Source organism: Oncorhynchus clarkii, chromosome 12 (assembly GCF_045791955.1).
Source record: "Oncorhynchus clarkii lewisi isolate Uvic-CL-2024 chromosome 12, UVic_Ocla_1.0, whole genome shotgun sequence".
Taxonomy (NCBI): Eukaryota; Metazoa; Chordata; class Actinopteri; order Salmoniformes; family Salmonidae; genus Oncorhynchus; species Oncorhynchus clarkii.
The window spans coordinates 20,488,714-20,515,927 of NC_092158.1; the positions used below are offsets into that span (position 1 = coordinate 20,488,714).

Here is a 27,214-nt window from a genome sequence, read left to right on the forward strand (position 1 = left end):
GATTATTTTTGTCCCATTAAATGTTCTATTTTACCACAGACATAGGAAGGGGGTAGGAGATTAAGCAGGAAGGCAGTAAGTAGAGAAGGCAGTAAGCAGGAAGACAGTAAGTGGAGCAGGAAAGCAGAAGACGACAACCTGGCCACTTGCTTTAGACCCTGGTATGCCAGGCCCAGCTCGCCATCTTCATTCAAATAACCCCAGTCTGAAGCTTTGCTGCCGCCGGCAAGGCAGGAGAGAGAGACAGACAGAGACAGAGAGAGACAAAGAAAGGAAGAAAGAGGAGGAGGAAGTGAAAGAAAATGGACAGATGAAAACAGAACAGAGCAAGAGGAGTTAGCACCACAGAGAGTTAGAGCAGAAACCTCAAGAGGAACCAGAGATTTTGCAGTTAAAATCTTATAACTGACTTAGCAAAAAGCCCTCACACACACACACACACACACACACACACACACACACACACACACACACACACACACACACACACACACACACACACACACACAAAAGAGGTACAGACAGACAGAGACAGACAGACACAGACTATCATCTCCTCTAAAGCACAGTGAAGGACCTCTCTCCAAGCAAAAGCTTCTATATGCACCTACACTCACAGGGATGTTTACCCTTTTAAAACCAGACCATTCCTGCAGGGTGAGAGGGTGTCATTATATGGCCACCTGCCTCTCATTACTGCTGGGTCATGTTGCCATAACGATGATGTCTAACACTTCCCTCTAGGTTAAAAGGTTCTGCTCTCCAGATACAACAGAGGTGCTAAATAACCCCGATGTCTAGGCTAGATTCCTCCAGCCGGGCTAGGACACAGAATGAAAGATAAATATAAAAAGGACAGGAATAGATGACGAGGGAATGGAAGATTGGTCTGGGTCGAGATGAATCTGTGTGCTTCGAGGGGTTCATCATGAGTAACAAAAATGTCTTCCCTCCCTGGTAATCTGAGAGCCATCTACAATACCACTGTGTCAACCACAATGGGGTGGAATCAAAATCAGTGTGCAGTTTGCCATCAGTATTTCACCAGAACATCAGAATGATGGGGACAGTTTTGATTAGAAAGATGACCTGATGTTACTCTGAGAGGAAAATGCCAACCGACAATGTGATAATTCAGAACTGTCTCTCGGGTCTAGCCTAGTTAAAATGTTAATTTGGGAAAAGTTGCACTGAAATAGCTTTTTGGTTTATCTGTCTGTCTGTCAGGGACTGACGCACCCCAAACATCCCTTTCAGCAGGAGTTTTGAGATACTCTCCTCTGGAAAATGTTACAGGTCACTAGAGGAATAGAGTCAAACGATTCTTTGTCCCAGGGGCAGTAAGGTTCCTGAACGTCTAAAACCACCAGTAGGACCAGCGGACTGGCCTACAACTAACATTGCAGTTGACAGAATGTTCTATCGTGTATAGTGTATATACTGTAGAGTACAGATGATCATTAATCGCTCATGAACTGCACTTTATATTGTCTGTGTGTGTCTTCTGTCTATTTCGGATTGTATTTTTAATGTACAGTGCCTTGCGAAAGTATTCACCCCCCTTAGCATTTTTCCTATTTTGTTGCCTTACAACCTGGAATAAAATAGATGTTTTGTGGGTTTGTATCATTTGATTTACACAACATGCCTACCACTGACGATGCAAAATATTTTTTCTTGTGAAACAAACAAGAAATAAGACAAAAAACTGAAAACTTGACATAACTAATAACAATAACATAACATAACTATTCACCCTCCCATAGTCAATACTTTGTAGAGCCACCTTTTGCAGCAATTACAGCTGCAAGTCTCTTGGGGTTTGTCTCAATAAGCTTAACACATCTAGCCACTGGGATTTTTGCCCATTCTTCAAGGCAAAACTGCTCCAGCTCCTTCAAGTGTGATGGGTTCCGCTGGTGTACAGCAATCTTTAAGTCATACCACAGATTCTCAATTGGATTGAGGTCTGGGCTTTGACTAGGCCATTCCAAGACATTTAAATGTTTCCCCTTAAACCACTCGAGTGATGCTTTAGCAGTATGCTTAGGGTCATTGTCCTGCTGGAAGGTGAACCTCCGTCCCAGTCTCAAATCTCTGGAAGACTGAAACAGGTTTCCCTCAAGAATTTCCCTGTATTTAGCGCTATCTAGCATTCTTTTAATTCTGACCAGTTTCCCAGTCCCTGCCGATGAAAACATTCCCACAGCATGATGCTGCCACCACCATGCTTCACTGTGGGGATGATGTTCTCGGGGTGATGGGAGGTGTTGGGTTTGCGCCAGACATAGCGTTTTCCATGATGGCCAAAAAAATTAATTTTAGTCTCATCTGATCAGAGTACCTTCCTCCATATGTATAGGGAGTCTCCCACATGCCTTTTGGTGAACACCAAACGTGTTTGCTTATTTTTTTCTGGCCAATCTTCTGTAAAGCCCAGCTCTGTGGAGTGTACGGCTTAAAGTGGTCCTATGGGCAGATACTCCAATCTCCGCTGTGGAGCTTTGTAGCTACCTCAGGGTATCTTTGGTCTCTTTGCTGCCTCTCTGATAAATGCCCTCCTTGCCTGGTCCGGGAGTTTTGGTGGGCGGCCCTCTCTTGGCAGGTTTGTTGAGGTGACATATTCTTTCCATTTTTTAAATAATGGATTTCAGTGGTGCTTCGTGGGATGTTCCAAGTTTCTAATATTTTGTTAGAACCCAACCCTGATCTGTACTTCTCCACAATTTTGTCCCTGACCTGTTTGGAGAGCTCCTTGGTCTTCATGGTGCCGCTTGCTTGGTGGTGACCCTTGCTTAGCGGTGTTGCAGACACGGGGACCTTTCAGAACAGGTGTATATATACTGAGATCATGTGACTGATCATGTGACACTTAAATAAAGTCCACCTGTGTGCAATCTAACTAATTATGTGACTTCTGAAGGTAATTGGTTGGCTATGAAGTCTTATCTAGGGACTTCATAGCAAAGGGGGTGAATACATACCACTTTTCTGGGTTTTTTCTCATTTCACTTAATCAATTTGGACTATTTTGTGTATGTCCATTACATGAAATCCAAATAAAAATCTATTTAAATTACAGGTTGTAATGCAACAAAATAGAAAAAACGGCAAGGGGGATGACTACCTTTTCAAGGCACTGTACGCACAGAGCCGCAACCACAATACCTAGGTGTCTGGCTAGACTGTAAACTCTCTGTAGACTCTCCTTCCAGACTCACATTAAGCATCTCCAATCCAAAATTAACTCTAGAATTGGCTTCCTTTATTCGCAACAAAGCATCCTTCACTCATGCTGCTAAACATACCCTCGTAAAACTGACCATCCTACCAATCCTCGACTTCGGCGATGTCATTTACAAAATAGCCTCCAACACTCTACTCAACAAATTGGATGCAGTCTATCACAGTGCCATCCGTTTTGTCACCAAAGCCCGAAATACTACCCACCACTGCGACCTGTACGCTCTCGTTGGCTGGCCCTCGCTTCATACTCATCGCCAAACCCACTGGCTCCAGGTCATCTACAAGTCTCAGCTCACTGGTCACCATAGCAGCACCCACCAATTGCACACACTCCAGCAGGTATATCTCACTAGTCACCCCCAAAGCCAATCCCTCCTTTAGCCACCTTTCCTTCCAGTTCTCTGCTGCCAATGACTGGAACAAACTGCAAAAATCACTGAAGCTGGAGACTCATATCTCCCTCACTAGCTTTAAGCACCAGCTGTCAGAGCAGCTCACAGATCCCTGCACAAGTACATAGCCCATCTGTAAATAGCCCATCCAACTACCTCATCCCCATAATGTATTTATTTATTTATCTTGCTCCTTTGCACCCCAGTATCTCTACTTGCACATTCATCTTCTGCACATCTACCATTCCAGTGTTTAATTGCTATATTGTAATTACTTCGCCACCATGGCCTATTTATTGCCTTTACCTCTCTTATCTTACCTCATTTGTACACACTGTATATAGATTTTTTCTGCTGTATTATTGACTGTATGTGTGTTTACTCCATGAGTAACTCTGTGTTGTTGTATGTTTCAAACTGCTTTGCTTTATCTTGGCCAGGTCACAGTTGTAAATGAGAACTTGTTCTCAACTAGCATACCTGGTTAAATAAAGGTGAAATAAATAAAAAATGTCCCCATAGGGATAATAAAGTCATTCTCTTCTCTTGAACATTCTGTAGCTAAACTGGGTCTGTTGGACTACAACTGACTGATGTTGGTAGTAGAACTGAAAGCTGGGCATAGAGGTACAGTAGTGAACGTCTCTAGGCAATCTCCAGTTGGACAAAACTACAGTAGGCAACACTTATGTAATTGTCTGCAGTTACATAGAATGAAAGCTGAACCACCAGTGTGACAAATTTTCAATCCAATCCATAAGTAACCATGTGATATTTACATTTAAAAACATTGCTGCCCATTCTGTGCACCAGTGGGTATGAGAGAAAAAACAGAAACATCCATATTCATCACAGGCCTGTTTGTTTTCCATTACTGCACTCACAATAGTAGGTACAGAAAGACAAACTTACTTCTTAGACTCACAGAGTCCATGGTAGGCCCTCACAGCCTCCTCCTTGTCTATGGGCTTCTTGCTGTTGGTCCATTCAGGCACGTTATTGGTTTCCTATGGAGAGGAGAGGGAGATAAATTTACGATACCATCAGACCCGTAGTAAAGACATTGGGAGAGAGTTGGTGGATACAACTGCTTTATAAGGTAATGAATAATGCAGACATTTATCGATTAATCTATTTCCCTCTTTAGATCAAACCCAATCAGTGTTTAATACTCACTCATAAACCTCAGTCATACAGTATGAGGGGTTCGGTTAAATGTGGAAGACACATTTCAGTTGTACAACTGACTAGGTATCCCCCTTTCCTTTCCCATTTATTGTAGTAAAACTGTCCTCAACGCACTTTCATACTACAGGCCAGCGCCTGTCTAAGTCTGCATCTGAACCAATCAGTTGGGGAAGGAATAATCAGGGAGACAGGCCATCATCTCTGAGGGCAAGACATGTCAATCATAATCACAAATAGCCTCCAACACTCTACTCAGCAAATTGGATGCAGTCTATCACAGTGCCATCCGTTTTGTCACCAAAGCCCCATATACCACCCACCACTGCGACCTGTATGCTCTCGTCGGCTGGCCCTCGCTACATATTCGTCACCAGACCCACTGGCTCCAGGTCATCTATAAGTCTTTGCTAGGTAAAGCTCCGCTTGATCTCAGCTCACTGGTCACGATAACAACACCCACCCGTAGCACACGCTCCAGCAGGCATTTCTCACGGGTCATCCCCAAAGCCAACACCTCCTTTGGCCGCCTTTCCTTCCAGTTCTCTGCTGCCAATGACTGGAATGAATTGTAAAAATCGCTGATGTTGGAGACTTATATCTCCCTGACTAACTTTAAACATCAGCTATCTGAGCAGCTTACCGATCACTGCAGCTGTACACAGCCCATCTGTAAATAACCCATCCAATCTACCTACCTCATCCCCATATTGTTTTTATTTACTTTTTTGCTCTTTTGCACACCAGTATTTCTACTTGCACATCATCATCTGCACATCTATCACTCCAGTGTTAATTTGCTAAATTGTAATTACTTTGCCACTATGGCCTATTTATTGCCTTCCCTCCTCACACCATTTGCACACACTGTATATATATTTTGTTTTTCTCTATTGTGGTATTGACTGTATGTTTGTTTATTCCATGTGTAACTCTGTGTTGTTGTTTGTCACACAGCTTTGCTTTATGTTGGACAGGTCGCAGTTGTAAATGAGAAGTTGTTCTCAACTGGCCTACCTGGTTAAATAAAGGTGAAATTATTTTTTATTTATATATTTTTAATTAAAAATCCTTCTAAGGAGTATGACACGCCAAGCATATCCTCGACTAACCTAGAAGGTGGGACTGGGAGAGAGCCGCTCAGTAGTCTGATATATTAACTAGACAGCCACATAAAGAGAGTCATGATACTGACAGTGATCTCTTCCTCTTTCTGCCACATCTCTCTCTCTGTTAGGGAAACGTCTTTGTGAGGCATGAGGAGGAGTGAGAATTGGAGAGATACGCCTCGTGATTAAAGACTGTTTGTTCTGCTGCCTTCCACACCATCATCCTTTCTGCTCTCCTGTCCTTGAGTCGGCTTAACAGCATGGGGAGATCGCATTAACAATGCTCTTCATTGGGACATAAGATCAGGTTAATACACTGTAGGAACATTACCATGTTAGGACTGATCTGCCATCGACTCCCAGTCTTTTACACTCCTAGTCCCATCTCTGTTGGAGGCCAGTCTCTGTCATAAGTCTAGTCTATACATACTAATGATCTGTGGGGCTCAGTTGGTAGAGCATGGAGCTTGTAACGCCAGGGTTGTGGGTTCGATTCCCACAGGGGAGCAGTAAATAAAAGTATGAAAATGTATGCACTCACTACAGTAAGCAGCTCTGTATAAGAGTGTCTGCTATATAACTAAAATATATATATTTTTAAATGTAGTGTGGCTGTACCGTTGTCTGAACCCAACTAGAATGTAACATTTGATCAAATGTTTCTTATTCCACTGTTTTGTTTTGTGTAAGAAGTTGAAGACTGTAGTCTTAACCATGTAGGCTAGTTGAGAACAAGTTCTCATTTACAATTGCGACCTGGCCAAGATAAAGCAAAGCAGTTCAACACATACAACAACACAGAGTTACACATGGAATGAACAAAACATACAGTCAATAATACAGTAGAAAGATGAGTCTATATACGATGTGAGCAAGTGAGGTGAGATAAGGAAGGTAAAGGCAAAAAAAAGGCCATGGTGGCGAAGTAAATACAATATAGCAAGTAAAACACTGGAATGGTTGATTTGCAGTGGAAGATTGTGCAAAGTAGAAATACAAATAATGGGGTGCAAAGGAGCAAAATAAATAAATACAGTAGGTGAAGAAGTAGTTGTTTGGGCTAAATTATAGATGGGAATAGAATACAGGTGCAGTCATCTGTGAGCTGCTCTGACAGCTGGTGCTTAAAGCTTGGTGTTTTTAATCTGGCTGATTTGACCCAATAAAGTTTCAGCACATTGTAGTCATTTTGCCCATCAACCCAGAGTCACAAACAAGAAAAGTATATAATCTGTGTATATTAATGTGTATATTAAAGTATATTAATGTGCCTGTACCTTTTGCTAAGCAAACAGGGACATATAAAGTGGACAATCAATGCTGCATTTCCCAAGTACAGGCAACCAAAGCCATGTCAATTTAACTCCCAGTTTGTCAACTTACGATCTGATTGGTTGTCTCCGCTTTCTGATGGGCTTCACTGACAATTTGAGTCCTGAGGATGAGGACCTCCTCCTTGCGCACTTCCAGTTCCTCATTGGCTGCTTTGAGCTGGCCAAGCAGCAGGTTGTAGCCATCCTGCAGCTCATTGGAGGAGCTGTTCTGGGAGGCGCGGTCAGCAATGGCCTTCCTCAGTTCGTTCAGGTCGTTCTTCAGCTTTTTGTTCTCAGACTCCAGCTCCTGCCTCTGTGGAAACACACGGCCAAAGTACAAAGAGATTTATTGGCAATCTAAAATTGAGTTTATGTAATCATTGGTTATCAAAGTGATTAAATACCAAGGCTCAATGTTGGAAAGAATGACAGTGATTGATAGCAATAAAAGTAATAAAGTAATATACACTGAGTGTACAAAACATTAAGAACACCTGCTCTTTCCATGACAGACTGACAACGTGAATCCAGGTGAAAGCTATGATCCCCTATTGATATCACTTGTTAAATCCACTTCAATCAGTGTAGATGAAGGGGAGGAGACAGGTTAAAGAAGGATTTTTAAAGCCTCGAGACAACTGAGCAATGGCTTCTGTATGTGTGCCATTCAGAGGGTGAATGGGCAAGACAAAATATTTAAGTCTCTTTGAACGGGGTATGGTAGTAGGTGCCATGCACACCTGTTTGTGTCAAGAACTGCAATGCTGCTGAGTTTCATGCTCAAAAGTTTCCCCATGTTTATCAAGAATAGTCCACCACCCAAAGGACATCCAGCCACCTTGACCACTGTGGGAAGCATTGGCGTTAACATGGGCCAGCATCCGTGTGGAATGCTTTCGACACCTTGTAGAGTCCACGCCCTGACAAATGGAGGCTGTTCTGAGGACAAAGGGGGGAGGGGTACAACTCAATATTAGGAAGGTGTTCTTAATATTTTGTACACTCAGTGTAGAGCAGAATAATATGTGATTGCTGCCACATTGAGTATGTTTACATGCACGCCAATCATTTGATATTAAACTGATTATGGCAGTAGGCCGAGTATAGAAATAGTTAAACGCCTTACTCTACTCATCTTAAATCGGCATACGGTCATAATCGAAGTAAGCATACGCTGATTAAAACACTGGTTTTCTGAACAATCTTTAAAATGATTAAGACATGTAAACAGCTTAATTAGCGTTCCAGTTGTGTATTTGATGTGCACATGTGCCAGCACTGGTAGCGCAAGCCTCCCTCTTATGCACGGGCGGAGTTCGGAAAAACTGAAAGTATGCATCTTACAAATAATTTTCACATACAGACTTTATAGATCCAAACTCAGAATGAAATTGCCTTCGCAAAAACAACATGGTCACCGTGGTACATTTTTTTTTTGATTGCTGATTTTCTGCATTTATGAAAGTCCCTTTAGGTAGCCTGACTTGAGATGTGTCCATGTAAACAGGATTATTAGGGAAATCATTCTTCTTGCAAAGCATGTAAACATTTTAGATGATCTATTATAGTAATCTGACTATCCACAATAATCATATTATTGTGTGGATGCAACTGTGCTCATTGTGAGTAGCTTAGTAAGTAAATCCTTGTAGAGACATCAAAACTATTTGTCCTTGATTTTCATTTTAGCTATGGCAAGTAGCTATTTATCTACAGTATGGCAGGGGTAGGCAATTTGATTCAGCCGCAAGCCGATTTTTGTCTGAGCGAATGGTCGGGGGACCGGAAAATAATGATAATAATTTGTACACTGCAAAGTGACCACAACTAAGCCAATAAAGAGATTGTATTTGAAATAACATTTCATACCTTGATTACATTGAGACACAATCACGTCTGTTTTATTTGTGGGAATACTTGGAAACAGATCTCCTAAATTAAACACATTTTCAGCGGAATTCCTAGTGATTCCTGCAAATGCTGGGGGCCCCAAAAAAACGTTCTTTTTAACTTGCAGGCCGGTTTTGGCCCGAAGCCTCCTGTTACCAAACTCTGAGCTAAGGAATGTAGGTAAAAGCCAGCCATAGCTTTCAGACTACTGCAGTTGATAAATGGATAGACTCACAAGATTATTCATATTCTAAGATACCGTACCAGTGACTAATTGTGCTCAACTCTCTCTCTGCAGTGAGTCCCTCAGCATAAATAAAGGCACCAATAGTAGTTATAAGGTTCTCTTCTACAGACTTCAAGTTCCAATGGGCAACATTTTGCTCAGCGACAATAGGACCCATGACTCAAACCATAACACACATATTTTTACTGCCAATCAAATCTAAACCCTGTGTTGTGTGGTATTATGGTGCTATTGACCGAGATGCAAAAAGCAAGCCCCCTGTATAGATTTGCCAATTTTGTGGGTGACCAAATTTGTATTTATTTTGTCATTTTTCCATTTGGGGGGTTAAAGTTACAATCTTTAAATGAAAATAATTTCATATATTCAGTTCATATCACATTTTATTTATTATTTTCCATATATCTATCTATGTTGTACATTAAAGAAATATTCTAAAATGTTCAAATTGGATTCTCCTGTACTTTGAACTCTTGTACTTTTGATTAAATTCAAAAGCACCTTGAGATGGACTCTTCTGATAATATTGTAATGCATTAGACTTAATCACACTGTTGATCTCAACTGTGCCATGGAAGTTAATGATTTATCCATGCCAAAAGCAAGAGTGGTTCTCTCTCACCAAGGCACATATGCTGAACATGAGTTATTAAATCAAATAAATGTTTGTGTGTTCTTTCCCTTTACACATTACCTGAACATCAAATCCTGCCCCTGGGGTGCCCTCTCTCTATACATGGCACCCTCCCATCAGAGCATCCCTGCTGGAACCCTGTCACGCTATTCCCACTTACCTCTCTCTCGCTCTCACCCAAATCCTGCTTGTCCCACCGGCATCTCTACCCAACTCTCTCCACAAACCGCTCTATTTTGTCTAAATTCTACTATGTACCCATGCCGAGCATGCCTGCCAGTATCTCTCTCTCTCTATCTTACCATGTGCCCATGCCGTGCCTGCCTGCCAGTATCTCGCTTTATCTTACCATGTACCCATGCCGAGCATGCCTGCCAGTATCTCTCTCTCTATCTTACCATGTACCCATGCCGAGCATGCCTGCCAGTATCTCTCTCTCTCTATCTTACCATGTGCCCATGCCGTGCCTGCCTGCCAGTATCTCGCTTTATCCTACCATGTACCCATGCCGTGCCTGCCTGCCAGTATCGCGCTTTATCCTACCATGTACCCATGCCCTGCCTGCCAGTATCTCTCTCTATCCTCTGGAAGTTCCACTCACCCACAGTTTCATAGGCAGGACGGCCAAAGACAGCAGAACAGCCAGAGTGAAGAAGAAATCAAACACCACAAATAGAGACATCCCACTGCAGACTAGTACTGCACACTGTCCGTGTATGTGTGTGTGTATCTGTGTGGTGGTGGATGGATCTGTACCTTGAGACTGTTGTAGGCCAGGTCCTCACTCTCTTGCTCCGACGTAGTCTTTGGCTCAATTCCCTAAGAGAGATTGTAAATCGTAATCATTCCACTTCAGGTTGATAAGGCGGAGGCAGGCCATTATTGTGCAATGTTATTACCCAAGCACCAAGTTTGAGGATCACGATCCTAATCTTAAACTTAAAGGTATTCAAGACAAAATCTTTTTAAGGTCAAAAGTTCAACCTGCAGTAAAAGCAGAAACTTCTGTGTAGGTATTTTAGAAGTATACAAAAATAAGCAAGAAAATAACTACACTAGACTGAGACATGGGCCCACCTTGCAGTTAACCTGGTCCTCCATCTTTTCCAGGTTGACTTGCAGTCTCTTCCTCTCCTGTTCCAGCTCTCGAACACGCTTCTGCAGCTTCATGAACACACCAATGTCCATTGCTGCCTTCTCCACTCCCATCTCCTGCAGGGTGACAATATCAGGTCACAACAAAAAACTGGCACAAGTAACTATGAACAGACGGTATAAGGCTGTATAAGACTGGTTCATACTAGTTAAGAGGGTCTTACCTCTACGAGCTGGATTGCATCGTCAGTGTCTCCCAACTCCGAGGTAGAAATGGAAGGATAGTTGGAGTCAGACTCCAGGCTGCTCTGAGTAGAATTGTTTCTCTTGTGACCAGGTTGGAACTGAAGGGTAGGAGGAGACAGGGAACCATTGGACATCTATCTTGGCATAAGACACTTACATACATACACAGGCACACACATACCTTGGCCTCCTGTAGGTTGTCATATCTCTGCTCCAGTCTGGAGAACTCCCTGAGCAGGTTCTGGTAGCGCTGCCTCTCCTCATCCAGCTCTGCCTGGACCCGACCCACACTCTGGGATGCACTGCTCTCCTGGTCTGAAACACAGACACACAGGACCAGTCCACATCAATCATTTTCATTCACTTCCAACTGAGTCTCTTCTTTTACACTGAACAAAAATATAAACGCAACACACAACAATTTCAACTATTTTACTGAGTTACAGTTCATATAAGGAAATCAGTCAATTTAAATAAATACATTAGGCCCTAATCTATGGATTTCACAAGACTGGGAATACAGACGTGCATCTGTTGGTCACTATAGACACTATATGACCAAAAGTATGTGGCCACCTGCTCGTCGAACATCTCATTCCAAAATCATGGGCAGTAATTTGGAGTTGGTCCCCCCTTTGCTGCTATAATAGCCTCCACTTGTCTGTGAAGGCTTTCCATTAGATGTTGGAACATTGCTGCGGGGACTTGCTTCCATTCAACCACAAGAGCATTAGTGAGGTCGGCAATGATGTTGGGCAATTAGGCCTGGCTCGCAGTTGGCGTTCCAATTATACCAAAGGTGTTCGATGGGGTTGAGGTCAGGGCTCTGTGCAGGCCAGTCAAGTTCTTCCACACCTATCTCGACAAACCATTTCTGTATGGACCTATCTTTGTGCACAGGGGCATTGTTGTGTTGAAACAGGAAAGGGCCTTCCTCAAACTGTTGCCACAAAGTTAGTAGCACAGAATTGTCTAGAATGTCATTGTATGCAGTAGCGTTAAGATTTCCCTTCACTGGAACAAAGGGGCCTAGCCCGAACCATGAAAAACAGCCCCAGACCATTATTCCTCCTCCACCAAACTTTACAGTTAGCACTGTGTATCGGTGAAGGTAGCATTCTCCTGGCATCCGCCAAACCCAGATTCATCCGTCTGACTGTCAAATCATCACTCCAATGGCGGCAAGCTTTACACCAGCCGACGCTTGGCATTGCGCATGGTGATCTTAGGCTTGTGTGCGGCTGCTCAGCCAAGGAAACACATTTAGTGAAGCTCCCGACGAACAGTTCTTGTGCCGACGTTGCTTCCGAAGGCAGTTTGGAACTTGGTATTGAGTGTTGCTGCCAAGGACAGACGATTTTTACACGCTATGCGTTTCAGAACTCGGTGGTCCTGTTCTGTGAGCTTGTGCGGCCTATCACTTCGTGGCTGAGCCGTTGTTGCTCCTAGACGTTTCCACTTCACAATAACAGCACTTACAGTTTACCGGGGCAGCTCTAGCAGGGCAGGAATTTGATGAACTGACTTGTTGGAAAGGTGGCATCCTATGATGGTGCCACACTGAAAGTTACTGAGCTCCTCAGTAAGCCCATTCTACTGTGAATGTTTGTCTATGGAGATTGCATGGCTGTGTGCTCGATTTTATAGACCTGTCAGTAACAGGTCTGGCTGAAATAGCCGGATCCACTAATTTTAAGCGGTGTCCACATACTTTTGTATATATAGTGTAGCTTTAAAAAAAAGGTAGGGGCGTGGATCGGAGAACCAGTGTGATCTGGTGTGACCACCATTTCCCTCATGTAGCACGACACATCTCCTCCACATAGAGTTGATTAGGCTGGTGATTGTGGCCTGTGGAATGTTGTCCCACTCCTCTTCAATGACTGTGTGAAGTTGCTGGATATATGCGGGAACTGGAACACGCGTCATACACATCAATCCAGAGTGGAGGTCGACCGATTAATCGGAATGGCCGATTAATTAGGGCTGATTTCAAGTTTTCATAACAATCGGAAATCAGTATTTTTGGGCACCGATTTGGCCGATTTTTTTGTTTTTGTTACAGCTTTATTTAATCTTTATTTAACTAGGCAAGTCAGTTAAGAACACATTCTTATTTTCAATGGTGGCCTAGGAACGGTGGGTTAACTGCCTCGTTCAGGGGCAGAACGACAGATTTTCACATTGTCAGCTCGGGGGATTCAATCTTGCAACCTTACAGTTAACTAGTCCAACGCTATAACGACCTGCCTCTCTCTCGTTGCACTCCACAAGGAGACTGCCTGTTACGCGAATGCAGTAAGCCAAGGTAAACTTGCAGTAAGCTAGCATTAAACTTATCTTATAAAAACAATCAATCATTCTGCCTACTAGATATTATCTATCGTGTCCTAATCTGACTGAGCATACAAGTATCTAGGTATCTAACTGAGCGGTGGTAGGCAGAAGCAGGCGCGTAAACATTCATTCAAACAGCACTTTCTTTGCGTTTTGCCAGCAGCTCTTCGTCAAGCATTGCGCTGTTTTTTATTTCAAGCCTATCAACTCCCGAGATGAGGCTGGTGTAACCGAAGTGAAATGGCTGGCTAGTTAGCGCGCGCTATAATAGCGTTTCAAATGTCACTCGCTCTGAGCCTTGGAGTGGTTGTTTCCCTTGCTCTGCATGGGTAACACTGCTTCGAGGGTGGCTGCTGTCGTTGTGTTCCTGGTTCGAGCCCAGGTAGGGGCGAGGAGAGGGACGGAATCTATACTGTTACACTGGCAATACTAAAGTGCCTATAAGAACATCCAATAGTCAAAGGTTAATGAAATACAAATGGTATAGAGGGAAATAGTCCTATGATTCCTAAAATAACTACAACCTAAAACTTCTTATCTGGGAATATTGAAGTCTCATGTTAAAAGGAACCACCAGCTTTCATCTATTCTTATGTTCTGAGCAAGGAACTTAAACGTAAGCTTTCTTACATGGCACATATTGCACTTTTACTTTCTTCTCCAACACTTTGTTTTTGCATTATTTAAACCAAATTGAACATGTTTCATTATTTATTTGAGGCTAAATTGATTTTATTGATGTATTATGATTTTTCAACACTGATACCGATTTATTGGAGGACCAAAAAAGCTGATACCGATTAATCGGACGATTTAAAAATAATTTTAAAAAATCATTTTTTAAATTTGTAATAATGACAATTACAACAATACTGAATGAACACTTCTAATCCAGAGCATCCTGAACATGCTCAATGAGTGACATGTCTGGTGAGTATGCAGGATATGGAAGAACTGGGACATTTTCAGCATCCAGGAATTGTGTACAGATCCTAGCGACGTGCATGATCATGCTGAAACATGAGGTGATGGTGGTGGATGAATGGGCCTCAGGATCTTGTCACGGTATCTCTGTGCATTCAAATTGCCATCGATGAAATGGAATTGTGTTTGTTTTCTGCAGCTTATGCCTGCCCATACCATAACCCCACCATGGGGCACTCTGTTTGTTGACATCAGCAAACTGCTCACCCACACGACGCAATACACCCGGTCTGCCATCTGCACATTGTACCCCTGCACATTGACTCAGTACCGGTACCCCCTGTATATAGCCTCAATATTGTCATTTTATTGTGTTACTTATTACATTTTTTTTTTTTAACTTAAGTTTATTTTGTAAATATTTTCTTAACTATTTCTTGAACTGCATTAAGGGCTTTTTATAATATATTTTTTTAACCTTTATTTAACTAGGCAAGTCAGTTATGAACAAATTCTTATTTTCAATGACGGCCTAGGAACAGTGGGTTAACTACCTGTTCAGGGGCAGAACAACAGATTTGTACCTTGTCAGCTCGGGGGTTTGAAAGTAAGCATTTCACAGTACGGTCTACACCTGTTGTATTTGGCGCAGGTGGATGGATTATCTTGGCAAAGGAGAAATGTTCACAAACAGGGATGTAAACAAATTTGTGCTTTGTGGGCATAGGGACATTTTTCGGGATATTTTATTTCAGTGTATGAAACATGGGACCAACACTTTACACGTTGCGTTTAGATTTTTTGCAGTGTACTATTGCTCAATTGCTGTCCTTTAGATGAGCCTACAATTCAGTTAAGGCAGTGACCAGAAAACAAGCCATCGCTAAGTTACAATACACTCCATTAGAGGTATTGAATATCAACTCACCACCATTTCATGTGTTCATTTTAGGGATAGATGATTGTATTGCCATGATTCCAAATAACTGCTGATGCAGTCTTTTCTATCTGCCCCCCCCGTCCCCCCACGGCTCAGCTCCATATCACACAGCCTCTCTCTCTCTGAAGATATGGCCGCAATAAAATATGACAGGGGAATTAAACACAGATTGAAGAGGCTCTATTAGTTTCATGATCTGAAACCTACCCTTGCATGCGTTATTTGAATATATGTTTCATCTTTATATGCTCTGGTGGGCGGTCTGATGACTCTTCATCCCCATATCACACTATGAGGGATTGAATAAAAAGGCAAAATGACTGGGATCATAGTATGTTGCTACTGAACTGATAATGTGAGACATTAATAACAGGGGTTCTCTGGTATGTAACATCCCTAGCTCAATATCATTACACCAGCCTGGACAACATGCTGCTCTAACTGCTAGTAGAAAAGAAAAAGCACAATAGTGTTAAAGTACACAGTGCTAGCGCTCAACCCAAGGGGACCCCAGAGAACCTATTAGTAACACTGCAGATAAAGAGAGCAGATCAGACCAATAACTCTACTCTGCCTCTGGCTAGCTATTTCAATTTCCACCAGAGAAGACTGTCCTGGTGACATTATTACGGAAAATGATCTCCTTTCATTAACTGCTCTGTGATAAAATCTCCTGGTTGAAGTATTGCACATGGCCTTCAGATAAGAGAGGGCAGTGAAAATGTTCAGAGATGATGATGCTGTAAACCATAAGTAACTTGTTATTGACAAAAAGAAGTCCATTGACAAAGGATTTTAAATTAACTATCAATAGTCTACCTATACTACCTGACTTTAGATTTAGCACATATACAGATAGATATTTCAAAGCTAATAGGTGACACTTCCCCACGTGCACCCAGTGATAAACAATGGCTGACTCCAGTCTCAGGTTAAACAGTTTATTTTTTAAGTCTCACATTGCTGCTGCGTAACTTGATGCAGTTTCTGCTTCTCTCGTCCTACTTCCAAACAGAAACCCCTCTTGTGTGGGGAAACAAGCCATCCCTCCCTTCAGGGCAGGGTTAGCAGTCTGCAGGGCTAACTGTGAGTCTACTATTTTACCTTCAACCACTCCTGTACATCAGCTAATCACTGTGGCGCTATTGTTTCCCTTTTAGGGGTTTGAAGAGTGTAGGACATATAAAAAGCACTCACCTTCCGTGCTCTTGGAGTGGTGCAGAATCCTTCGGTTCATCTCCTCCTTTTCACTCTTCAGCATAGAATTCTCCCTGTCCAGTTCCTCCACTCTCTAAGAAATAGACAAAAAAGAACAAGAGCTTGAATAAAATAAAGAAATAGAGACATTAGAAGGAGCTGGTTGGCCAGTTCAAGAGCAATTGATTTTGTTTGACCTATTTTCATTTGCTACTTAAATCCGTGGAGAACCTTGAAACACAATAGATGCTACATACTTTAAAGGTCCTCTACAAGTGACCAAAAAGTATTTTGTTTGTTTCACTTTAAGTGACTTGAATCTGTAGTTCCTGTGTGTGAGGCTCTCATAGTGATGTCAGACAGAGCTAGAGAGCCAGGGACAGCCCCTGCATTGTGACAAAATGGCCGACTCGAAGAGAAGAGAATCAAAGGGCCAAAGAGGGGCGTCCATTACCACTGGGGCACTGCAAAAGCCCACACCCAATGTACATAACAATGGCTTTCTTAATTCCTGTCAGGGGGCCAAAACAATACAAAAATATATGCATTGTATCACTTTCAGGTCAGTAGGAGAACACTGATACAGTCCAATTAAATCCATTGTGAGATTGTTAGAGGAAATCCCTTGAGAATCAGGTGTTTTACATTCAGTAAAAACGCTGCTACAAGCATTTTCTGGAGCTACTCAGGCACTTAACGGCTGTTTTCACCAACGCGTTTCAGACAGGAAGGTTTTGTTCATTCAACAGAAGGTTCAGTAGTCCAATAACTCTGAATGATGTAAATGAACAGAGAAAGATGGCAACCTGTCTGCTAATCAGAAAAGAAGTCTGTCCTAGCTTGAGGTACTGCACAACTGCCATTCATCCTAGTTCATGTGGATGTAGAGGATTGCTCTCTTCAGCACTTTGTTAACAGCATCCCAACTATTTGTATTTATTAGGGATCCCCATTAGCTGCTGCCAAGGCAACATCTACTCTTCCTGGGGTTCAAACACGTTAAAACCCTTACATTACATGTAAAACAAAAGATGAAACAGTGACAGCCTTGTAAAAAGAAAATGTACTTTCGCCCCTTTAGTGATTGATAGCTCACCTGTTCCAGTCCCATCTTCTCGTTGCTGTGCTTCTCCTCCAGCTTCTTCATGTGGGTGTGTGCTTCCTGGAGCTCAGCCCTGAGCTTCTCCAGCTCATCCTGAAGAGAGGTCAGCTGACTGCCGTCACCCTGGCGACTGCGCATCATCTCCAGCTCCTTCTGCAGCTTGTTCACCTCTGAGCCCAGGGAGGCTTTGGCCACCATCAGCTGCTCATTCTGAGTCTTCAGATCGCTGGTCTACACAGTGAGACAGGAGAGAGAGCTCTGGTTACTAATATGGGACATCAATTTCAAATCAATCACTTTTTAACATAATTTACAGACAGTTTAGTCTAGCTAAATGGTTTTAGCTGTGCAAAAATATGACTGCAAATGGAAATGAATATTGTGCCAAAATATTGTCCTTTCATTGAGCCTTCTTTGCATTATAGCACTCATTGTGTAGGCTACTAGCCTTATAGAACAGTGTACTTCTACAACGTGGGTAGAACCATGGTTCTTTGACTGTACCTGGTCATCCATCTTCCTCTGCAGCTGGACGATCTTGTTCTCCATGCCCGTGTTGAGCTTCTTCAGATGTTGAGCGGACCTCGCTTCAATCTTCAGCTGTTTCAGCTCCCGCTTGGCTCGCATGAGGCGGTAGGCACACTGGATGGTGATGGCGGCGTTCCGTGCCCGCCTGAACTTCCTCCTGGTGAGCCAGCCTCGGACATGCTTCTGGATGATCATGGCTTTGTGGTGCAGAAGGAACTGGGGAGGTGGAGAAGGGAGGTAGATAGCAGAGACAAGGAACCATTTATTATACTGTACAATCAATGTGATGGGAAATATGTGGGTAACTTCAGAATTCCCAGTCGGAGAAATTCTAGAGATCTCAATCCAAAGGGAATCTAGTGTATCTGAGAAGGCACCATAGAAGGCAGTATTTCTGCAAGGTCCGCCTGATCACATTCCATTTCAAATCGGAGGCACTTCGTCTCCAATTTTCAAGATACACAAACTGGACAACAAGTCCAACACTGAGTCATCTTCTCAATGAACACTTTACTCCTGATAGATCGCTAATATGTTTCAACAAACCGTCATTCTGTTACCAAACTTTGCATCTGCAATGTTCTTAAAGTGTTTTTGTCCAATTTTCAGTGGATTTATTAAAAGTAGTCCTTGTGAAAAGAGTTGAATGATTTGTTTAACTTTGCAATCATTGGTTTTTGTTTGGTATACAGTTGAAGTCGGAAGTTTACATACACCTTAGCCAAATACACTTAAACTCAGTTTTTCACAATTCCTGACATTTAATTCCCTGTCTTAGGTCAGTTAGGATCGCCACTTTATTTTAAGAATGTGAAATGTCACAACAATAGTAGAGAGATTTATTTATTTCAGCTTTTATTTCTTTCATCACATTCCCAGTGGGTCAGAAGTTTACATACACTCAATTAGTATTTGGTAGCATTGAATTTAAATTGTTTAACTTGAGTCAACCAATTCAGGTAGCCTTCCACAAGCTTCCCACAATAAATTGGGTGAATGTTGGCCCATTCCTCCTGACAGAGCTGGTGTAACTGAGTCAGGTTTGTAGGCCTCCTTGCTCGCACACACTATTTCAGTTCTGCCCCAAAATTTTCAATGGGATTGAGGTCAGGGCTTTGTGATGGCCATTCCAATACCTTGACTTTGTTGTCCTTAAGCCATTTTGCCACGACTTTGGAAGTATGCTTGGGGTCATTGTCCATTTGGAAGACCCATTTGCAACCAAGCTTTAACTCCCTGGCTGATTTGAGATGTTGCTTCTAGTGTATCTGCACATAATTGTCCTTCCTCATGATGCCATCTTTTTTGTGAAGTGCACCAATGCACATAATTGTCCTTCCTCATGATGCCATCTATTTTGTGAAGTGCACCAGTCCCTCCTGGAGCAAAGCACCCCCACAACATGATGCTGGCACCTCCGTGCTTCACGGTTGGGATGGTGATCTTCGGCTTGCAAGCCTCCCCCTTTTTCCTCCAAACATAACGATGGTCATTATGGCCAAACAGTTCTATTTTTGTTTCATCAGACCAGAGAACATTTATTCAAAAAGTATGATCTTTGTCCTCATGTGCAGTTGCAAACCGTCTGGCTTTTTTTTTGGCGGTTTTGGAGCAGTGGCTTCTTCCTTGCAGAGCGACCTTTCCAAGTTATGCCGATATAGGACTCGTTTTATTGTGGATATAGATACTTTTGTACCTGTTTCCTCCAGCATCTTCACAAGGTCCTTTGCTGTTGTTCTGGGATTGATTTGCACTTTTCGCACCAAAGTACGCTAATCTCTAGGAGACAGAACACGTCTCCTTCCTGAGCGATATGACGGCTATGTGGTCCCATGGTGTTTATACTTGTGTACGATTGCTTGTACAGATGAACGTGGTACTTTCAGGCGTTTGGAGATTGCTCCCAAGGATGAACCAGACTTGGAGGTCTACAATTTTCAGATTTCTTTTGATTTTCCCATGATGTCAAGCAAAGAGGCACTGAGTTTGAAGGTAGGCATTGAAATACATCCACAGGTACACCTCCAATTGACTCAAATTATGTCAATTAGCCTATCAGAAGCTTCTAAAGCCATGACATCATTTTCTGGAATTTTCCAAGCTGTTTATAGGCACAGTCAACTTAGTGTATGTAAACTTCTGACCCACTGGAATTATGATACAATTAATTATCAGTAAAATATTCTGTCTGTAAACAATTGTTGGAAAAATTACTTGTGTCATGCAGAAAGTAGATGTCCTAAACCGACTTGCCAAAACTATAGTTTGTTAACAAGAAATTTGTGGAATGGTTGAAAACGAGTTTTAATGACTCCAACCTAAGTGTATGTAAACTTCCGACTTCAACTGTACATTTTAAAGTGAAAAATTGTATCTGCATCATTATTTTACGGTGGAATTGCCCATACAAAACCCAGGAAAAAAAAGGTGAAAAGGTGAGCCAGTGACATGACAGGTAGTGTTGTGGTTGTAGTACCTCCTGGAAGATCCTGCGCGTTAACATGCCCCTGGTAAAGGCCTGGATGGTGACAACAGCCTGTCTCACTCTTAGATAGTCCCTCCGCTCTCTGACCATACGATACTGCTTCTGGAAGATCAGAGCAGCGCGGGTTAGACGCAGCTGCTCCGCATACCTGAGACAGACGGGAGAGAAAGACGGCAAAAAGAGGAGGAAATAAGTTACTGGCACTGATATTGCCATTTGGGATAAGTGATTCATGACGCTTTTTGTGTGATTTATCAAGAAAAATACAATTATTTGCTGCTTTGTTAGTGTAACAGAATGTAGTGTTTCTCCTCTCACCTGCGGGCCATGTATCCACGGCCATATCTCTGCAGGTTGATGGCGGACTTCCGGATCTTCTGGTAGCGGACCCTCTGCAGCCAGCCTCGCACCGTCTTCTGGATCTTGATGCAGGCGGAGCGGAACTTGTCTGCCCTCAGCTTCTCCAGGTAGGCCACTTGGCCTGCTCTGAAGAAGATCTTGGTCTTACCAAACTGAAACTTGTCTGGGTCCTGGTGAGAGAGAAAGACAGCTCCATTTTGTTCCCATGAATTCATTAACTTCAGTTCAATCAACGGAGCATCAAGGCAGTTACATCAGTGGGCATGACCAAACACAAGGTTAATTAGTTTCCACCCAGCTAAGAAATCCATTACATACTGTCCAGAGATTCAACACATTTATTAACCTGAATAAACTCCATATTCTCTTGCTCATGTACTGAGATGGAGAAAAGCAAGAAGCCAAGAGAATACCTCCCAGACTGCGCATACTTAATTCTCCATCATTCCTAAAGAGCACAGCACTATTCCTCCATCAGGACTGAAACTCATGGTCTGCCTTTTTACATCTCCATTCCCCAGGTTATACATTCAAAGCTGTTTCCTCCCAACACTGGATAGGTTAACATATACTGTATCAGAACAGACATGCCGTAGGCTCTATAATATAACGATGGACGGCTCCTGAAGGAGTTAGGGAGCTCTGTTGAAAAGAACAACATCCTTCAACCAGGGGAGGAACAAAAGTCATCCAAGAGAGATATCTTCAGACATTCATACATTTGCTCTCCCATCTTGATTGGGGCTTCTGGGGGCTGAAACAACTCTTTCTTACCTTGACCAGGGTCTCCAGCAGGTTCCTGCACACCAGCTTCTTGTCTCCAACGGTCATATCTGACTTCTTCATGAGGACTCTGTATCTGTTGAAGAAGTCTGGGTACGTCCACCTGGAATCACATAGGACTGGCTGAGAATCAAATATATCAGAAAAATATCTGTTTTAAAATCCTTAGGAGTCAATTGACAATCGAATTAAGATAATAAAAACGTCTCCATCAAAATCAGTCTCTCACTAACACGAGGGTGATTTCCGTTTTGCTCTACAACACCCCACAAGTGTCACGGGCCTCATCTGAAGGTAACCTGGTACCGGTTTAAAAAAATGTATGAAAGTAGTTTTGTACCAACAAAAAAAGGGGTTAAATGTGTGTCCAAAAAAAGTCTATATTTCATCAGCTTTCTTATAACTCCTAAGAATAGGACAGATACTTCAAAACCTTATTTCTTATGATACATTTTTTCACTGTCTGTTTTGCCATTTATGAACATCTTAGTCAATGCGTAGGTTATAGTAGTAAAATTCTATATTTTATCAAATCATTTTTCAACTGATCCATGGTATGACCATCTTAAAAAATTATATATGCTAGTTTTATAAATCCCAGTGGCGCATTGCTCTCCTCCTGTTCTCTCTCAGGGAAGCACGCATCTCAGGAGAGACGGAATTCAATTTCACCCCTGCTTAGGAGATTGAGAAAGCCCATTACATCACAGAGGAGTACCTTAACAATCACATTCTATTCTATTGTAATATATAGAATAATAATATATGCCATTTAGCAAACACTTTTATCTAAAGCGACTTACAGACTTGCGTGCATCATTTTTGGGGGGTGGCCCCAGCGGGAATCAAACCCACACCCCTTGGCATTGCAAGAGCCATGCTCTACCAACTGAGCCACAAAGCACTACAACTCATTTCTGTGCTTCGACTATCGCACACAGCAGAGAGCGTAACAGTAGTGCTCTGTGTATGAGAAGCATCTTACCTTGATGGGTACCCAGCAGCACTGATGCGGATGGTCTCCAGGACTCCACATGCTCTCAGTTGCTGCACAGCTCTCCTAGACTCAAACCTGCAACAAAGACGGGGACAAAATAAGTTTTGTTTTCAGTTTAGATTTATTAATTGAACCATTTTAAAAACAAGCACATACATTTAAAAAAATGTAAATGAGTAAAATCATCAAGGATAACACAATAAAGTATTATTTCCATTGTGATCCTCTTGTGACAAGATGGCTCGGCAAGATCAGCAAAACGGTTTTACACGGTATGCAGCGAACACTAACACAAAGAACACTTATACAAAGTTTCTAGATTGTTCCACCATCACAATGAAAACCCACTTGCATTCTGGGAAGAGGGTTAGTTACAATACACAGACAAGTAAAAGCTGTTCCTCTCTTCCTACCTGAGCTTAAACTTCTCTTTCAGCATTGTGCACATCTCCATTAGGTAGAAGACAGAGACATTGAGAGGATGTAAATGTTAGTCGGCTCGGTGCTGCCTTGGCAGACTGACTGTGTTTCCTTACATACAGCCTTCAGTATGTTTGCTACAGTCCAGCTACAGCATGTGACTCACGCAGGCACACCATTTGATTTAGAGACCTTCAATAGGCCCTTGTGCTGAAGAATGCGTCAAGAAGATGCCAACATAATCTGACCTCTGCTTCTTTCTTGTTATTCTGAAGTAAACATTCTGTCTACAATGTGTGCTGTTTAAGACTGATACACTTCCTAAACCGAACATCTCAAATCAAAAGCCTGTGAGTATCTGCATTGACAACATCCCATTTTACATAGGTCATTGCATTTGTTATATTTAGTGTTTTCTCAGGAGTTCTAGTGTTCTAGTGAGGATATCTAGTGTGCTGGTTTAAATGTCCCATTCTACACTGCTTATCAAGACAACATTGATTATTGAGTCTTTATTTTGAATGAGAGTTTCCAGTAATAGTCAACATGTTTGTGCCAAGGTGAGCAAGAGAAACATGTATGATTAAGATTAAAGGTAGACTCAGCGATATGGCATAGATGCAGAAAGTAAACAGCATTGCGGGCCAATTTCCACAACAACTAAGAGCTTTGAAGCGTGATGCTCAACTTCTCAGCTGTTTTGGGTCCAGTAGCTACCACACTGTGAACAGCATGAAGCGAACCTGTGCACATGTGCAGATACTGTGTGTGACTGTGTGAGAGCAAAGTCTTGGGGGGGGGGCTGACACACCAGGTGCCCATGGAGCAGTTGTTGTGGGGGGCACAACGACAGGCAATGGCATCTTTGATATCAGATACCCTCTGGTTGCTAGCTCACTTCAACAGGTTTTCCCCGTCGGACCCGGGATTCAATCTGACAACCCTCTGTTTACTGGCTCACCCCTCTAACTGCTAGGCTACCTGCCACCCCAGGGTTTGCACAGTGCTGAAGGGGACTTGAGAGTTATTCAACAAGAGAGAATCAGTACCTCAGGCTACACTAGGGCGAAGGCAACCAAAGAAAAAACACAGCATGCACACCCAGGTGATGTCGCTCTGTCTCTCCCATACAATACTCTCTCCTGACTATCTTTCCACCTGACTACATGCATGTTCTTTAGAGTTATATTACATATGGAAATGTTACCTCACCATGACCGTACCACGTTTCTTAAGCTGTGGGAGACCACAGGCTTATAGATCTGATTAGGGAAGGGAGTCAAGGTATGAATATTTACTCACGAGAATGCCTCCTTCTCATCATTAGGCTTGATGCAACGCACATAGTGGGGGGTGGTGGCATTCAGGGTCTCCATGAGAAGCTGCAGGGAGCTACGGAACTACAGTAAACAAACACAGAAGGGGAACGAGTTAAACATCTACGATGGGGAAAGTTCATACTCCCCCCAAAATGTTCTAAATACAGACTTGTTATGTCATTGCTTTCTATTGAAAGGTTCAATACACTCTTTAGAAATGCACTATGACAATGGCACAGACAGACTCCTGCCCAAAGGCACGTTGATTGAACTCAGGACTCATAGTGTCAGAGGGGATGCTAACCTGGTGGCCCACGGTTTTCCTATGCTCCTTGTTGGGGACTTTGGGTGTTGGTTTGGACGCCCGCACGTTGACCCTGGAGGACTTGCTGGAGGAAGATGTGGAAATGCTGCTGTCTTTATTAGTGTCCTGGAACAGATCTGCCATGAGCTGGAACTGGGAGATGGGGGACAAGTTAATCACATGAATCATTCATATGTTTAGCAGCGGGTTTCATCCAAACAACTTATCATAAAACAGATTATATTATAACCCATTTTACAGCTGGATAACAACATCAAATCCCCAAACCACACCAAAAGTGGTGTGAAATTTCTACAAACGTCTTTTTCATAAGATACAAATCGTGCTATACTGCAGGATCCAGTGAAATAGCAGTGTGTGCTAAAGAACACTGATGAGACAACAGTAGTGAAGAGCATGAATGGACGGAACGTCAATAAACCAGCGTTCAAGTGTTCAATTAGGACCATTCTGTAATCACATCTCCTCAGCAGAACCAGTGAAGGGGACCAACCAAGCAGCAGCATCACATCTGATCATGACAGATAGAGGTGTACGCAGAGGGAATACTGATAATGGCACATACATATTCCTGTCACAGATACGGCTGGTGTGACAAGACTAATGATACAATCCAGTCCCACCATACATACTGATAACTATTCTCTCATACTCCTCTCTGCCAAACTTGCCAAGAGTGTTTCATTCTGACATGAACATTAACGTTCTTCAGGAAAATGTTTCCTTCATAGCTTTGTAAAAAAAAGAAGCTCTCTGCAAGCTGGATTGTATTTATGGTCCTTCTATGAAGATTCATGGAGATTCCTTGCTCCATCCTTCTCCTCAGGCTTGGGGCTTGAGTTAGCAGGGCTGTCAGGCTGTGAGATATTACAGTAATGGTCAATTGTGGAAAGTATTATCAGCTGGAGGAAGTTTCATGACCCTCACGAGTCCTCTAAGGCTCCACTCTGTTGACAGGTTTTTCTGTCACTGTCATCCTCAGCTAGATACAAGGGTTTAATGAGCAAGGGCCTCAGAGACAACTATGGCGCAAAACTCACACAAGAAAGATAACTGAAATGACAGGTATAGAGACAGAAATGCAGTACAGGATATTTTACAATATTGAGACTGCCATCACCAGGGGTGGACCTATTATGTCTTCATCACTGCTTTTGTTTAGCAAAAATTGACTGCATCTGAAATGTATTTGTTCTATTCAGTCCTTCTGATACTCCTCCGTGCTGTTCAACAGAGCTTGGTGTCTTTCTGATAGAAAATTGATTTGTTTCCACAGACAATATGCTTTTAGGCAGAACATGAAATCTCTCCTTGCCTCTCAATATTCCCTCTCATTTACATGCTCTTAATGGCTGTTTCATTAGTAATGCTGAGGAGAGGACATTAGGAGAGAGGAAGTCAAGATGGAAGAAAGTGAAAGGGCTGAATACTAACACCAGATGAAGGGAACTAAAGTTGGTATTTGTCCCAAAGAGAGTGAGTGGCAGTGGGAAAGTTAACTGAAATTAACTGAACTCAAATGAATGAGAAAGCCAATGCACACTTGGTTTATATCGCGAAGGTCATGCAGAGAACATATGCTGAAGTTAGGTTCCAATCCAGCAGTTTGAGTTTGGCTTGGAGAGGCAGGAGTCAGAGGACATCAGAAAGAGTGTGTGTATGTGTGTTGTGATTGTGACAGTTCATCTGCAATATAGTAGAATGTTGATATAACTGCTTAATTAACATTCAATGTATTTCAAATTAGAATGTAAAGCAGGATTTAAAACTATGATTCATGTGAAGTGTTGACAAGTTGTCAGCCTGGCTTTAAACAACAACTCTATCTGATAGGACCTATACTTCCCAGAATAGGAACCTGTGAAATGCTTTCAATTTGCTTCTTTCTAAATCATGTAACTTATTTGCGTAGTTACACTCTGTCCCAAAACTGAAGCCTCTTTAAGCAGTAAACTCATTTGGTAAAAGCTTTACAGCGTTGCTTTTCCAAGAAAGAAGTCCATAAATGCAGTAAAAGCCAAAGGGTTGGATGTTAAATCAGGTAAAGCTTAAAAATAGACTTCTTTCTCCAGTTAAGTGGGCAGTGTGTTTAGTGTGAGAGGTGTCCACTATATGATATAGGAAATAAGCAGGAGTATTA

The 27,214-nt window shown here is 42.4% G+C and overlaps 1 protein-coding gene across 1 annotated transcript in view; it reads right to left on the minus strand.

Moving 5' to 3' along the window:
• Nucleotides 1-27,214, minus strand: part of LOC139422858 (unconventional myosin-Vb-like) — a 76,295-nt gene that overhangs the window by 8,975 nt on the left and 40,106 nt on the right. The window contains exons 15-29 of the mRNA XM_071174276.1: nt 25,054-25,206; nt 24,733-24,830; nt 22,999-23,085; nt 22,005-22,116; nt 21,189-21,400; nt 20,862-21,018; nt 18,362-18,601; nt 17,852-18,088; nt 16,756-16,849; nt 11,539-11,672; nt 11,336-11,455; nt 11,094-11,228; nt 10,773-10,835; nt 7,316-7,558; nt 4,551-4,645 (exon numbers count right to left, since the gene is read on the minus strand). Of these exons, the coding sequence (XP_071030377.1) occupies nt 4,551-4,645; nt 7,316-7,558; nt 10,773-10,835; nt 11,094-11,228; nt 11,336-11,455; nt 11,539-11,672; nt 16,756-16,849; nt 17,852-18,088; nt 18,362-18,601; nt 20,862-21,018; nt 21,189-21,400; nt 22,005-22,116; nt 22,999-23,085; nt 24,733-24,830; nt 25,054-25,206 (2,180 nt within the window). The remainder of the gene's footprint in view (nt 1-4,550; nt 4,646-7,315; nt 7,559-10,772; nt 10,836-11,093; nt 11,229-11,335; nt 11,456-11,538; nt 11,673-16,755; nt 16,850-17,851; nt 18,089-18,361; nt 18,602-20,861; nt 21,019-21,188; nt 21,401-22,004; nt 22,117-22,998; nt 23,086-24,732; nt 24,831-25,053; nt 25,207-27,214) is intronic.